Source organism: Garra rufa, chromosome 12 (genome assembly GCF_049309525.1).
Source record: "Garra rufa chromosome 12, GarRuf1.0, whole genome shotgun sequence".
Classification (NCBI taxonomy): Eukaryota; Metazoa; Chordata; class Actinopteri; order Cypriniformes; family Cyprinidae; genus Garra; species Garra rufa.
In genome coordinates this window covers 46,051,129-46,067,935 of record NC_133372.1, presented here as the reverse complement: position 1 = coordinate 46,067,935, position 16,807 = coordinate 46,051,129, and the positions used below count along the sequence as shown (strand labels likewise).

Here is a 16,807-nt window from a genome sequence, read left to right as displayed (position 1 = left end):
TTAATAACATATTAGTATATCTTGAAATTAACAGGAACTAAGATTAATAAATGCTTTAGAAGTATTTTTAATGGTTTTAATGGCATTTTCCTTACCTTTCCTCTTCTTCATCCGTGTCTCAGAGCTCTGAGCTGGAGCTGGACGACAGCGGAGGATGTTCAACGCAGAAACAGAAGATCTCCTTTCTTGAGAACAACCTGGATCAGCTTACAAAAGTTCACAAACAGGTCAGTAAATCATTATGACGTGGAATAAATAAGAATAGGCACTCAAAAGTCTTTTAGTTTTGCACTAAAAATGCAGTGCTAATTGTTTAATGAATCTTACATTTCTAAAGGATGTAAGAGAGATTTAAAGATATATATGACATATTCATAGTGCTTATATCACCTTATTCAGCTAAACATCAAGATTTTGCACTGATTTGTTCTCGCCGTCTGTGTTTTTCTCAGCTGGTTCGTGATAATGCAGATCTGCGCTGTGAGCTTCCGAAGCTGGAGAAGCGTCTTCGTTCTACGGCGGAGCGAGTTCGTGCGCTGGAGGACGCGCTGAGAGAAGCCAAAGAAGGAGCCATGAAGGACCGCAGACGGTACCAGCAGGAAGTCGAACGCATCAAAGACGCCATGAGGGGCAGAAACGGTTTCAGACGGCCTCACGCTGCTCTCATCGGTCAGTCCAGCTCCCATGATGCTCCGCTCAGCTGTTTTTGAGCTGATGGCCTGCCATTAGTCTCTACTGGATGATTAAACACTTCAATCTCAAGTGACATCTCTAGTACTCCACATGAGATGAAGTGCCTTTCATTTGTCAAGTATTTTATTCACTGGGTTATCTGAAAATAGTTCTCTCTTTCTATGACATTTCAGCACAATTATGTCATGATATATAACATTACTATAAAATATCGATGCCACATAACATGATATCAGACATGTTACATTAAAAAAAAAAAAAAAAATATATATATATATATATATATATATATATATAAACTTCTAGTAACAGTTTACTAAACAATATTAATTATTAAATATAATTGCATTATTATTTATAATTATTAATTATAATGCATTAAATATGTTGAATATTATATATACATTTACATTAAACGTTATAATTGTTAAATAATTTATTCAATTACTAAAAGCATTACTAAATATACTAATTAATACATTAGATATATTAATAACAATTATAATAAAAAAGCTGCAAGCAGCAATTCAGGAGCCAAGCACTAGGCAAGCAATGAGTAACTGAAGCCATGAAGAATTATTTTAGTCCAAATGGATAAAAAAAAACCCCACTAGTAATATGATTTAATGGGTTATCACTTTTGACCAATAGGTGGCGCTGTTATCGATGTGTTGTGTTCAGTGTGAGGTGACAATGGCACACACAAAGTTTGGTGTCAATATGTCAAGTCAAATTTGGTGAAAATCAGACCAATATCCTAGGAGGAGTTCAAAAAAGTATGTTTTCAACATAAATCAAAATGGCGAACAGGAAGTTCAGCCAATTTTAGCATAATTGGTATTGATGTCCTTGGCATGATCCAAGGAATGTAACAGTCTTAATCAGTCTTAATACAATAGGCTAACATAAACAGAAGTTATTAGCATTTTTAGAAATTTCATTGTAAGTTTTGAAACTTTTTCAGTACCATCAGAGCATGGTGCCAAAGACACATACCAATTTCATAACAATACGCCAATGCGGTTATAAAATATAGCATTTTATGATAAAATTCAAAAAGGCTGACACCCAAAATTGCTGACATGGGAAAATGTGGCAGACTCGGCATGCTTTTTTTATTTTTTTTATTTTTGGCCAAACCATTCAGAAGTTGTATGCAAAAATTTGCATTTTTCATATCTCCTGACCACTAGGTGGCACTGCACCAAAACTGTGCAGGTAGCCTCAGGTCATGCTTGTTATAACACACACCAAGTTTGGTCTTGATACACCAAACCGTTGTGGAGATATAGCCTCACATCCATTTTTGCATGCTTTTTTCGTCAAATTCATTTGTGCGTTATTTGAGAACAGATTCACTAATTAACTTGAATTCCATAACTTTTTGCCAACATGGTCTGAAGATGATCTGAACCAATTTTGGTGAAAATCAGACAAAATGTGTGGGACGAGTTTGAAAATAGTCTCTTCCAAACCTTACGGTTCAAAAGTTATTAGCATAAACATGAGTGAAACTTTGGACAAGTGGTGGCACTACAGAGTTTAAGTTAGAGACTCCAAACTTGCTATGGTTAATGTTGAGACTGTCCTCTATCAGTGTGCCAAATTTCAATATTTTTTATAATTTGATGAATAATTTATTAAATATTAAGTATGGGTTAGGGTACAATAAATACATTTACACTAAATATATTTCATAACATATTTATAATATTATAAATAAACGTTACATTGTATTAATAAATCTTATAATAATAAAGCATTAGTAAATTTAAATTTAAAATTAAATTAAAATTTATGTTTTTATTATGAACATAATATTATTAAATATTATAAATCTATTTTTTGTCCGCAGCCAAACCAATTCGTCCAGGACATTACCCCGCCTCCTTATCCGTCAATCAAATGTTCATGCGCAGCAGAGATCAGCCAATCACGTTCAGCAATGCCATGTTCAACAGCGCCACTGAAAAACCCAAAACAACAAAAACTGAGTCCAGTTTCACCAACAAGTGAGTATCAGTGTTTCTAGCTCATGTTTGATTAAACTCTGTGTTTACAACAGATGTGTGTTTGTTCATCATGTTAACAGGACGTTGTCAGACGACGAGAGACACATGAACGCCACACACAAACTTAACATCACCAACGGTAAATACACTTCTCTATTATTACCTGAATGAAATGTTATCGCTCAGCAGTTGCTCTTTCCAGTTTATGGGTCTGATCTGGGAAATGGCTGCATGGGACCTGACTGGAACATCCATAGACACCATAACGTGATGCTCATCGCCTCTGTTTTCTAAATAAAAAGATTTAGAATTTGACAAGCAGTAAATGTAAATGAACTCAAATGACCTTGCATGCAGCAGATCACGGCATCTTTAAAGGCGAGACACTGCAGGTGAAAAGGGTAAAAAAAATATGAACTAATAGTTATCACCTTACTTACTCGGTTGATTGATTACATTGATAATTGCAAACATTTTTTGTATTACAAGTTATCTAAAATGTTAGGTTTAAATATGTAAATGAGCCATTATTTAATGAAATATGCACTCATTTGCATACATGTCTAGGACAAAAATCTAAACACTGGATGAAGTGTTTCAAAATTCTTGTTTAATTTTTTTTGACATATTAGAGTCAATTCAGTTCAATAGCAACATCATTATTTTTACCATTTTGGGGGGAAAAAATTTATAAAATCAAGCGAATGATATATGAACAAATCTCTCTATAAAAACCTTCAGAATATAGACAGGAATAAATGTAAAGTTTGGAGTGTGTAAGTGCGACTGAAGTGGAGATTCATGGCTCAGTGTAGGAGAAAAAACTCATTTTGAGAAAATGGCCTTTAAAAATATGCATTGTAATTGAAATCTATTGACACAAATAGATAAAAGTGCTATAAAAGAAACGCTTAACAGTGTCTTTTGGGTGTTTTCTTTCCACTAGTCACTTTATGAAACACCAAAATCTCAAACTTGACTGGTGCATGAAAAAACAGTGTTTTAACAATGCATATGTTTATTCTAATACATATTCATTCTTATTTTTCACCAGGAAATGCCACAGATGTGAATGAGAACAGGTGAGCATGAGTCTGTGTGACTGTGAAGCACATACTGGAATATGTTCCTGATCTAATGATGTTTTCTGTAGTGTCTGTCACTCAGAATCCGTCACTGATGAGCCGTCAGACGATCTTCAGCACAAACACAACCTGCAAGAGCAGCACGCCACCAGCTAAACACTAACTCACAAACACAGGTGAACAACAATATTTCAAATATACACCATAGTGTTTACGTTTTTAAAAATGATAATTGAAATGTTTTAAATGCAACCATATGCTTTGCAAATAATGTTCTTTCTTAGTACTTGTGTCCGGTTTTCCAGTAGAAATATCTGTAATTGTGAGAAAAAGTCAGATTTGTGAGATATAATTAAGTTGGCCTGAGAAAGCCACCTTACTGAAATGTCATTTAAATGTGCAGTTATTATTATTCTTCTGAGACTAAAATTTCTAACTGCTGATCTAACCAAGCCTAGCAACTAGAATCATGTTAGTGACATGCTAATCATGCTAGAAACATGCTAACAACATGCTAATCATGCTAGCTACACTCTAGTAACATGCTAATCATGTTAAAAACATGTTAACATGTTAACAACAAGCTAATCATGCTAGCAACATGCTAATCCTGTAAGAAACATGCTAACGACATGCTAATCATGCTAATAACATGCTAATAACGTGGTAATCATGCTAGAAACAGGCTACTGATGCTAACATCATGCTAGCAACATTCTAATCATGCCAGTAACAGGCTAATCATGTTAGAATCATGCTAACAACATGCTAATCATGCTAGCAACATGCTAGTAACAAACTAAACCTGTTAGAAACATACTAATGACATGCTAATCATGCTAGTAACATGCCAATAACTTGGTAATAATGCTGGAAACATGTTAACAGCATGCTAATCATGCTAGAAAAATGCTAACAAACATGTTAATCATGCTAGCTACACTCTAGTAACATGCTAATCATGCTAGAAACATGCTAACAAACATGTTAATCATGCTAGCTACACTCTAGTAACATGCTAATCATGTTAGAAACATGTTAACAACATGTTAACAACAAGCTAATCATGCTAGTAACAGGCTAATCCTGTTAGAAACATGCTAACGACATGCTAATCATGCTAGTAACATGCTAATAACGTAGTAATCATGCTAGAAACAGGCTACCGATGCTAACATCATGCTAGCAACATGTTAACAACATGCAAATCACGTTAGAATCATGCTAACAACATGCTAATCATGCTAGCAACATGTTAGTAACAAACTAAACCTGTGAGAAACATACTAACGACATGCTAATCATGCTAGTAACATGCCAATAACTGTTAAAAAACAGAAACATGTTAAAAATGTTAACGACATGCTAACATCATGCTAGCGACATTCTAATAATGCTAGCTATATGCTAGTAACATGATAATCATGTTAGAAACATGCTAAAAACATGTTAACGACATGCGAATCATTCTAGAAACATGCCAATCATGCAAGAAACATGCTAACATAATGCTAATCATGTTAAAAACATGTTAACATGCTAATCATGCTAGAAACATGCTAACAACATGCTAATCATGCTAGCTTTACTCTAGTAACATGCTAATCATGTTAGAAACCTGTTAATAACAAGCTAATCATGCTAGCAACATGCTAGTAACAGGCTAATCCTGTTAGAAACATGCTAACGACATGCTAATCATGCTAGCTACTCTCTAGTAACATGCTAATCATGTTAGAAAACCTGTTAATAACAAGCTAATCATGCTAGAAACATGCTAGTAACAGGCTAATCCTGTTAGAAACATGCTAACGACATGCTAATCATGCTAGTAACATGCTAATAATGTAGTAATCATGCTAGAAACAGGCTACCGATGCTAACATCATGCTAGCAACATGTTAACAACATGCAAATCACGTTATAATCATGCTAACAACATGTTAATCATGCTAGTAACTTGTTAATCATGCTAGTAGTGCTAACATCATGTTAACGACATTCTAATCATGCTAGCTACTTGCTAGTAACATGCTAATCATGGTAGAAACATGCTAGCAGAAAATAGTACAAACTTTGCTAAAGTGATTGTTTTGAACAAGTTTTACTTAGACATTATTAAAAACATTATTTTAGCTGAAGTATTTGTATCAATACTGTGTGCTTTGCTTCTCCAGTAAATGTAACTTGATTGATGAATCAGTAGGTATTTCTACTGGAAAACGAGATAAGAAACTTGGAGATTATTCACTGTTGTCCTTGTTTTCTTGTCTTTGTCTGCAGGCGATCTGTTGTTGTGAATCCTCCTCTGTATATTTGCATGTTGCCTGCAGATCCAGTGATGAATATGAACCCGTCCGCTCTCTCCAATCCGTCATGTAACCCCAGATTGTTCAGCTTTCAGACTCTGAATGATCATCGATGATCAAACGACAGCACGAGCAGAAGAGTTTATATGTGAGGTCAAGCAGTCGTCAACAAGTGTCTCGTTCTCAGACAACAACGCCATTTCTGGCAGAACATTTTAATAACATTTTCATTTAGCGTTTTCCCTGCAAGAGTTTTACTGAACTTTCAGTTTAGTTTATTCTCCAAGACCTTATACCAGTTAGTTACCACCAATATCACAATATAACTCTTTTTTAATGTAATTATTATTAGGAATTAGGAAAAGCTACACTGACAGTAAAATAATTTAACTTGAAAAAAATTTATTTGAATAATTTTTTTATTTATTAATTTACATTTTAATTTAATAATTTAAAATTCAAATTATTCAATTATTAAACTTATTGCATTATGCATTTAATTAAATTTAATTTATATTCATTTACTGTAAAATTTAAATTAAATTACATTTCATTAAATGCAATGCAATGCATTGATAAATGTGGCCAAATTTAGTTGAGTTAAATGACTGTAATTTAGAATTAAATTTGAATTGAATTTGAAAAAAAAAATCATATCATAAATCAATAATTGAATTTAATAATTGAATTGAATTTGAAAAATGCTATACAATGCATTGATAAATGTAGTCAAATTAAATTGAGTTAAATTACTGTGATTTAGAATTGAATTAAATCAATAATTGAATTTAATATTTGAATTAAATTTGGAAAAAAAATCTATACAATGCAATGACAAATGTGATCAAAATAAATTGAGTTAAATTGCTGTAATTTAGAATTAAATTAAACCAATAATTGAATTTAATTATTGAATTGAATTTGAAAAATCCTATACAATGCATTGATAAATGTGGCCAAATTTAGTTGAGTTAAATGACTGTAATTTAGAATTAAATTTTAATTGAATTTGAAAAAAAAAATCATATCATAAATCAATAATTGAATTTAATAATTGAATTGAATTTGAAAAATGCTATACAATGCATTGATAAATGTGGTCAAATTAAACTGAGTTAAATTGCTGTAATTTAGAATTAAATAAATCAATAATTGAATTTAATTATTGAATTGAATTTGAAAAATCCTATACAATGCATTGATAAATGTAGTCAAATTTAATTGAGTTAAATTACTGTGATTTAGAATTGAATTAAATCAATAATTGAATTTAATATTTGAATTAAATTTGGAAAAAAAATCTATACAATGCAATGACAAATGTGATCAAAATAAATTGAGTTAAATTGCTGTAATTTAGAATTAAATTAAACCAATAATTGAATTTAATAATTGAATTGAATTTGAAAAATGCTATACAATGCATTGATAAATGTGGTCAAATTAAATTGAGTTAAATTGCTATAATTTAGAATTAAATAAATCAATAATTGAATTTAATTATTGAATTGAATTTGAAAAATCCTATACAATGCATTGATAAATGTAGTCAAATTAAATTGAGTTAAATTACTGTGATTTAGAATTGAATTAAATGAATAATTGAATTTAATATTTGAATTAAATTTGGAAAAAAATCTATACAATGCAATGACAAATGTGATCAAAATAAATTGAGTTAAATTATTTTAATTTAGAATTAAATTAAATCAGTAATTAAATTTAATAATTGAATTTGAAAAAAATCAATAGTTGCATTTAATAATTGACTTGAATTTAAATAATCCATCCTATACAATGCATTGATAAATGTAGTCAAATTAAATTGAGTTAAATTACTGTGTTTTTGAATTGAATTAAATCAATAATTGAATTTAATAATTGAATTAAATAAAAAAAAATCTATACAATGCATTGACAAATGTGGCCAAATTAAATAGAGTTAAATTACTGTAATTTAAAATTACATTTTTATTAATATTAATAATTGAACTTCAATCAATCTAATTTGATCAGTTTAATTTGACCACATTGTATCAATGCATTGTATGGGTTTTTCAAATTCAATTCAATTATTGAGTTACATTACTGTAATTTAGAATTAAATTAAATCAATAATTAAATTACATTTTTTTTAAATCCTATACAATGCATTGATAAATAAGGCCAAATTACATTGAGTTAAATTACTGTAATTTAGAATTAAATTAAATCAATAATTGAATTTAATAATTGAATTTGAAAAATCCCATACAATGCATTGATAAATGTGGACAAAATAAATTGAGTTAAATTACTGTAATTTAGAATTAAATTAAATCAATAATTGAATTTAATAATTTAATTGCATTTGATAAATGCATTGATGAATGTGGCCTTGCAAATTTATGTTGTAATGAAAAACAAACATTTAATATGACAAAATATCAGTAGAAATTCATGCAGACATATATATGATAAATGACAGTGTTTCCTGAGAACGACCCAGAAACAGACCATATGATGGTGTTAGTCATTGTCAATATTAATGTAATGTTATGATCAAATTCTGTAGCTATTTTTATGTAGCTGTAACTATTTTTATACTTATATTTAAATGACAGACTAGCTTTTGTTGGCCGGTGTGTTTGGTATGTGCTGATTTGTATGCATTGTTTATGTCACTAGAATCGTTGTATAAAGAAAACTATTATTTTACCAAAATAACAAAACAAAAAAAAACTCTAGAGAGATGTTTGACATTAAAATGATAAAAGATTAAATATATTAACAGTTCTAATCAAACCTAAATAGATCAGACTGTAAAATTAGGATTTTATACATCATAACATGTTGAGAATTTAATATCTTTACAATTTATACATGCAGATGAGAGGAACAAATGAACGAGTGATCAGACTCACATCGGTCAGTGTGACCTCTGATTACATGGCTTTGAGTTTGACCTTTGACCTGTCTGCATATCCTGATCTGCCATTCAGGATGAGACGGAGTCAGGCTATAAGAAAGATGAAATAAAAAGAAGGCTCTTTAAGTGATTTTAGCCATTCTGCACCTTAAATAAATAAATAAATAAAAGTTCAGCCTATATATAAATTTTATATTTTAATAACGGTATAAAATGCATCAAATTTGCTTTACTTTTCACATCCTATAAAGTACATGACTCTATGAAGACTTCATACAGCGCTTCTGCATCTTGTATCATCGGCCTTCAGCTTCTGCTGGGAAATACAGTTATGTAAGATCTCATGCTGTTTCTTGCCTGGTTTCAAAAGAGATCTAAATGTGAATAATGCTGGTGAGGATCTGTATGTCAGTCAACATGATGATAGACTCAAGGATGTGTGTTAGAATTGTTTTTTTGTGGTTGGTTTTTGTAGTGCATGATGGACAAACAGGCCTGTTGCAGAACTTGCCATTACGTTTCAATAAAGAGAATCCAGTCCTTGAACACTTGTGTTTTTTGAATACTAATATAGATGTTAAGATGTCCACATCAAAAGAAATTCAAAGAAATAGAAAGCATGTCAAATATAAGTGAATTGTCTAAAGTTTCAAATAAGTTTTTGAAGAATAAAATGTCAAATTTTGATTGAAATAATGTTACATTGTCATTCAGTGTAACTATATTTATGTAACAATTGCAACAACATCCTTATTTTGATTTATACATATTTAAATACATAAAAGAATAAGGGAGCATAATACATTTTATTGTGTTTTAAATTAGTAAAAATTCTGGAAAAACCTAGGATAGTCGCAAATACTAGTTAGTATTTGGGGGGGAAAAATTCATCTTTTAATGTCATAAATTGATAATTGTTGTAAATATGCCTGACAAGATTGTTACACTGAATTTTAGTGTCTGTGTCCTGTAAATTAGGGAAAAGTGTATGATATTCATTCTTTGCTCAGAAAAACAAAAACAAAAATGCAATTAAATTAAACAGAAAACTTTTATTTATTTAAGTTTTTTTTTAAACTTGTTTTTATGCTTAAATGCTTTTTTGTCTTTGACACATTAATAAAAGTGGACTAATACTAAACTAAATTAAATCTATTTAAATGTAATTAATCTTTTTATTTAATATGTTAATAATGCAATTATACAATGCACTGACAAATGGAGCCATGCAAACTCATGCAAAGTCATAATGATAATTTTTTTTTTTACAAAATTGAGATTTACACATCATCTGAAAGCCATTATTGTATGGTTTGTTAAGATAGGACAATATTTAGCTGAGATACAACTATTTGAAAATCTGGAATCTGAGGTAGCAAAAAAAAAAGAAAGAAAGAAAAAAAGAAAAATCAAAATATTTAAAAAATTGCCTTGAAGTGAAGTGAAAAGTGAAGTTCTTAGCAATGCATATTGCAAAAAGTTTTGATATATTTATGATGAGGTAATGAACTAAATAGCCTCATGAAACATGGTCTTCATACTCTGATTTTTCGCATAAAATAAAAACTGAAAACTTTTTATTATTTTATTTTATTTTATTTTATTGCCCTCTAAAGTCTACATGCTACAAAAATGGATCGATTCAAATGCTTAATACCATTTGTGGCCCTGGACCACAAAACCAGTTATAAGGGTACATTTTAGACAGTCACATTATAAACCATCTGAAAGCTGAATAAATAAGCTTTCCATTGATGTATGTTAGTTAGGATAAAACAATATTTGGTTGAGATACAACTATTTGAAAATCTGTTATCTGAGGGTGCAAAAAAAAATCTAAATATTGAGAAAATCACCTTTAAAGTTGTCCAAATGAAGTTCTTAGCAATGCATATTACTAATCAAACAATAGGTTTTGATATATTAATGGTAGGACATGTACAAAATATTTTCATAAAACATAATCTTTACTTAACATCCTAATGATTTTTGGCATAATTTTGACCCAAACAATGTATTTTTGGCTATTGCTACAAATACAAATATACTCGTGCTGCTTAAGCTTTTGTGGTCCAGGGTCACATATACTAATCAAAAACAAACATTAAAATATCAGTTCTTTACATATTATACATAAATATATAAAGAACACACATTTTATGATGATTTATGATGATGTTTTTTATTAGATTTGCCATTAAAACAAAAAAGAGCATTCCAGTCCATGATCACCATATGCAATTAAAAAATAAAGTTGTCGATGAATAAAAGCAGATATAATACTCAAATCATGAGCAGAAGTCAATGGTTCTCCAAAAATATGTAAAAAATGTCAACGTCATTTATTGGATCAAGTTTTCATATCTGAACCTGCCCCTGAGTCATTCAAACAACGGTAATAAACAAATAAAAATAATGATTAGGTCAATGTCTGAACCGGTCAACAAGGGCGTTAGAGTAATAAGAGAACGGCTGTGATAGTGTCTAGATCTCACACACATATGCATTCATATGTACTGTAATGAGTGATGGTTTCTGCTGTTATTATGAGTGAGGCTGACATGAGTGCTGGGTCAGCAGGGCAGATTGAGTCTCTAAACAGATCGATAGTGTGGAGCTGAACGCTGAGACACTGATGACAGGAGCAAAGCTCATATAAACACACATACAGTCAGCAACACTGACAGAAAACACACTGACGCTCAGCTGATGGTGAGTACTGGACCATTACACAGCCAGCACAACAGATAACTTAGATGCATTTTCAGTGATTAATATGATATTAATACAGAACTGAAGCGTGTTATAAGCTACACTCTTAAAAATAAAGCTGCTTCAAAAGGTTCTTCAAAGTTCCACAAAGAACCATTCAGTCAAAGGTTTTTTAAAGAACCATTTCTTGCTTAACTTTTTATAATCTGAAGAACCGTCTTTACCACAAAGAAGCTTTTGTGAAACAGAAAGGTTCTTCAGATGTTAAAGGTTCTTTATGAATCCATTTAGACAAAAAAGTTCTTCTATGGCATCGTGAAGCACCTTTATTTTTAAGAGTGTAATTTAAAAATGTATGTTAATATTTTCATGACTTCCCTCTCAAATTCTTATTAAAAGAATAATGATTTAATATATTTAAAAAATAATAATATTTTAATTGTAGTGTTTATACACTGCTGCTCAAAAGTTAAAAAAAAATTTAAAAACAATTTTACTGTAAAAGTAAAACCATATGTTTAAGAATAATAAGAGGTGTGTAATGTAATAAGAATCATTGAGAATAAAAAATAAACAGTAATACAATAATTTATAGTAATCCATCTTCTTCTTTTCTATTTTGCATCATTTTTTCCTCTCCTGTTTTCATTTTCTGGATTTTTGGGTGAACAAAAAAAAAAATGCTTTTTTAACTTAGATTTTTTATTTTTGTTTCCAGCCAAAATATATAAAAAATTCTTAAGAAGGACCTTCTGGACAAGTAAAAATGATTGTCTTGTTTTCAGAAAAAAAAAAAAAAACAAGTCAAACTTAAGTGCGTTTTTGCTTGAAACAAGCTAAATAATGGGATAAGAAAAATAATCTTGTCTTCTGTTTGAAATACGATTCTTACCCCACTGGCAGACTATTTTGCTTGTTCAAAGCAAAAACTTACTTAATTTTGACTTGTTTTTTTCTGAAAACAAGACAATAACATTTACCTGTCTAGTAAAGCCTTCTTGATTTAAGAATTTATAGATATTTTGGCTGGAAACGAGCCAAAAAGCTAAGTAAAAGCATTTTTTTTGCAGTGAAATACGAGCAAGACATGTTTTATAAGATTCATTCATAAATGCCTACAATTATTTTGATTTAGAAGATGTTTACGGTGATTTCTTGACTAAAATTGTCAATTCATAAAACTACATTCATTCAAGTCCTCAGATGTGAACTCTGTCTCGTCTCTGTATGTCAGTGACAAACCCAACCCTAACTCCTGTCAGCATTATCAGCGTTTATCAGCTATTATTGATCATATTCATTATATTGAAGTCTGATTATTCATGCCACTGCTTTAGCTGTGAAGTGTAGTCATATGTGAGAAGCAGAATACAGAGGCACAGGTTACTGTGGGTCATGACTCTGTCTGTGTGTTGTGTGAAACCAACAGACCCATCCTCAGTCAAACATTAGCACTGTTTACTTTCAGTTGGGTAATCTAGAGCCAAATATAACACAGGTTACTTTAGAGCAACTCATTTCAGCAGGGGTCAAAAGGTCAGGATGCATCAGAGTGTATACACTGCAAAAAAAGATTTTCCTACTTAGATTTTTTTTTTTGTTTCCAGCCAAAATATCTAAAAATTCTAAAATCAAGAAGGATTTTCTAGACAAGTAATTTTTTTTCTTATTTTCAGAAAAAGCAAGTCAAAATTAAGTGAGTTTTTGTTTGAAACACGCAAAAAAAAAAAAAAAAAAAAAAAACTTATTTCAAACAGAAAACAAGAATATTTTTCTTACCCCATTGGCAGATTATTTAGCTTGTTTCAAGTAAAAACGCACCTTATTTTGAATTGTTTTTTTCTGAAAACAAGACAATAATTTTGACTCGTCTAAAAAACCCTTCCTGATTTAAGAATTTTTAGATATTTTGGCTTCAAACAAGACAAAAAATTATTTTATTTACCAGACCCTCACATTTCCAGGGTTCTCAGAAGTAGACGTTGGGTAAATGTTTATGGTATGACAGAAACTACAAAATCCACAATAGTTTCAAGAGAAGAAAAAATATCATTAAGTAAAACTTAAATAAAATGAAACGCCAAGGTTAAACACAAGGTTAAACACAAAATTAGTTACATTAAATTAAATATTTATTATTTTTTTAAATATATTTTTTATTCATTTGTATTTATCCTTTATATATCTACATTTCATCAATCATTTTTACAATTTTCTTATATATTTTATTACAGTTTTACACAATTTTATTGATATATTACATATATAATTTATCAAATATGTTCTGCTGTGTTAACTTTTCAAGTTTCACAAATGACATTTTCTTCTGTAGCTTTTTAGAAAAACAACAATATTCTGATTCTTTAAAAAATTTACCAAACACTTTAGAGCTTTATGCATGTATGCATGTATTTGTATTTTAATGATTAATATTATGAATATTAATATTGTATCATTATATTAATATTACTGTATCTTAATATAAATAGTCAGAAATCTGAAACTATTTTAAACTTTGTTGCAATTCAACATTTTGAAAATGGACAAACGACTTATTTTTTGTTTGTACAATTTTTTAAATGATAAATTAAAAGTATGAATAATATTAACGTTATTGTACAATTACAGCTACAAATCATCACAAATTTAATGAATCGATGAATTGGATTATTTAAAGCTTTAGTGCAATGCAAATTATAAACAAATTTACCAAAAATTTATTATTTATTGTATCATTATAGCTACAAATCATTTAGTTCAATTCAATTCAGAGCAAATTAATGATTTTTTCAAATTGTTTTTAATTATATGATCAGTTTGATAAATGTAAATGTATGACTGCGTAAATGTTCTACAAAAAGACAAAATCCACAATAGTTTCTGTCACTTTTCAAGAGAAGAAAAGATATCATTAAGAATGCATTACGAAGATCTGTAGAGAAACAGAAAAAAAAATGGCAAGGTGTTTAAACACAAAATAAGTTAAATTATATATATATATATATATATATATATATATATATATATATTCTTTACTAATTTGTATTTATCCTTTAGGATAAATATAGGGATACATATTATTTCATGAATCATTTTTACAGTTTAATCAGATATGTTACATATATCATTTATCAAATATGTTCTGCTTTGTTAACTTTCCAAGTTTCACAAATGACATTTTCTCCTGTAGCTTTTTAGAAAAGCATTAATATTCTGATCCTTTAAAGACTCCAGAAACCAAAATCAACATGATCCGCACGTGTCTCTGAATATAATTGCTTTGTTTGTCTTAGACATTTCACCAGGGCTTTGACTGACTAAAATCCTTCATAGAAATAATGTCAACATTTGACACAAGGAGCACGGCGGTGCGTCGCACAAACAGACGGACAGAAAGCCAGCGTCCCCCTGAGAACGGCTCCATCAGACAGCGTGAGTCTGAACCCATCCTGTTCTGACTTTATTCTGCTCCACTAGTGTAAATGATTACTGTATTTAGTGTTTCTGTCTGTCTGCAGATGACAATCACACAAATACCACTGATTTCACACTGAGAAATGAAGACATGGAGGTGAGACATTTATAAAATCATGATATGTGACCCCGGACTACAAAACATTGAGTCTTAAGTAGCACAGGTATATTTGTAGCAATAGCCAAAAATACATTGTATGGGTCAAAAATGTTTCCTTTGAGGACAACTTTGGACAACTCTAAAGGCAATTTTATCAATATTTTGATTTTATTTGCACACTCAGATTCCAGATTTTTAAATAGTTGTATCTTGGACAAATACAACTATGAAAAGCTTATTTATTCAGCTTTCAGGTGCATAAAAATGACCCTTATGACCCTTATCCAGGGGTCACATATAGTATTTTAATTGCCTATAATTTAAGATGATTAAAAAAATTTATTCAAGTAATTTTAAGTGTTTTTTTTTTACTTTAAATCCTTAATTTAGTAAAATTACTTTAATATTTTTTTCCCCATTTAATCAGAGTAATATGAAAAAAATATATTTTTAAAAAATGTAAAATGCATTTTTTACAATATATTGCAATAATTTTAAGCTGCAACAATGTAATAATTTAATAAAATTAATTTAAATTAGTATATATTTTGTAAAAATAATAAAAACTTATTTTTATTTGAATCAGATTAAATGTACAAAATACCATGATGTTGCAATAAAAATTATATATATATATATATATATATATATATATATATTATATAATATATAATTATTGATATTTTGTAAAGTTCCTAACGTAAATATATCAAAACTTAATTTTTGATTAGTAATATGCATTGCTAAAGCTTTATTTGGACAACTTTAAAGGCAATTTTCTCAATATTTAGATTTTTTTGCACCCTCAGATTCCAGATTTTCAAATAGTTGTATCTCGGACAAATACAACTATGAAAAGCTTATTTATTCAGCTTTCAGGTGCATAAAAATGACCCTTATATTATTTTAACTGCAGTGTTTGGTATTCGTTGCACTGCCTATAATTTAAAATGATTAAAAAAAATGTATTCAAGTAATTTTAAGTTTTTTTTTTTTTTACTTTAAATCATCTTAAATTAGTTTAATATTTTCATTTAAATCAGCGTAATATAAAAAAGTAATTAATTTTTTTTAAATGTATTGCAAATATTGAAATGTATTTTTTTTTTTACAATTTATTGCAATAATTTTAAGCTGTAATAATGTATAAAATTAAAACACCATAAATTAAGTAAAAATATTTAACATTTCTTTTCATTTGAATCAGATTAAATAGTGCAATAAAAATAATATATATATATATATTTTATTATATATAATATGTATATATATATATAATATATATATATATATATATATATATATAATAATATATTTTATTAAATTTAATATATATGTATATAGAGTGGTTCTTGATGACAGGACTGATGTGACTCTGATGTGTTTGTGATCAGAGGATGAAAGCGGAGCTGCTTCGACATGTTCAGTCTCATCTGAATGATCTTCTGGAGCAAGCGCTGTCAGACTCCATGCAGTGGCTCTCCAAAAACACACAAACACACCTGGATCACACA

General features: G+C 29.3%; 2 protein-coding genes across 2 annotated transcripts in view; both read left to right on the top strand.

The window, feature by feature from the left end:
- The window catches only part of kif5ab (kinesin family member 5A, b), a 45,217-nt gene extending 37,468 nt beyond the window's left edge, over window positions 1-7,749 (top strand). Inside the window, exons 23-29 of the mRNA XM_073851235.1 lie at window positions 123-227; window positions 453-669; window positions 2,549-2,705; window positions 2,786-2,844; window positions 3,760-3,787; window positions 3,859-3,966; window positions 6,074-7,749. Coding sequence (XP_073707336.1) covers window positions 123-227; window positions 453-669; window positions 2,549-2,705; window positions 2,786-2,844; window positions 3,760-3,787; window positions 3,859-3,946 — 654 coding nt within the window. The 3' untranslated portion in view covers window positions 3,947-3,966; window positions 6,074-7,749. The remainder of the gene's footprint in view (window positions 1-122; window positions 228-452; window positions 670-2,548; window positions 2,706-2,785; window positions 2,845-3,759; window positions 3,788-3,858; window positions 3,967-6,073) is intronic.
- A 3,806-nt stretch (window positions 7,750-11,555) lies between these two features.
- The window catches only part of soat2 (sterol O-acyltransferase 2), a 17,692-nt gene continuing 12,440 nt past the window's right edge, over window positions 11,556-16,807 (top strand). Inside the window, exons 1-4 of the mRNA XM_073852622.1 lie at window positions 11,556-11,719; window positions 15,013-15,151; window positions 15,238-15,290; window positions 16,688-16,807. Of these exons, the coding sequence (XP_073708723.1) occupies window positions 15,058-15,151; window positions 15,238-15,290; window positions 16,688-16,807 (267 nt within the window). The 5' untranslated portion in view covers window positions 11,556-11,719; window positions 15,013-15,057. The remainder of the gene's footprint in view (window positions 11,720-15,012; window positions 15,152-15,237; window positions 15,291-16,687) is intronic.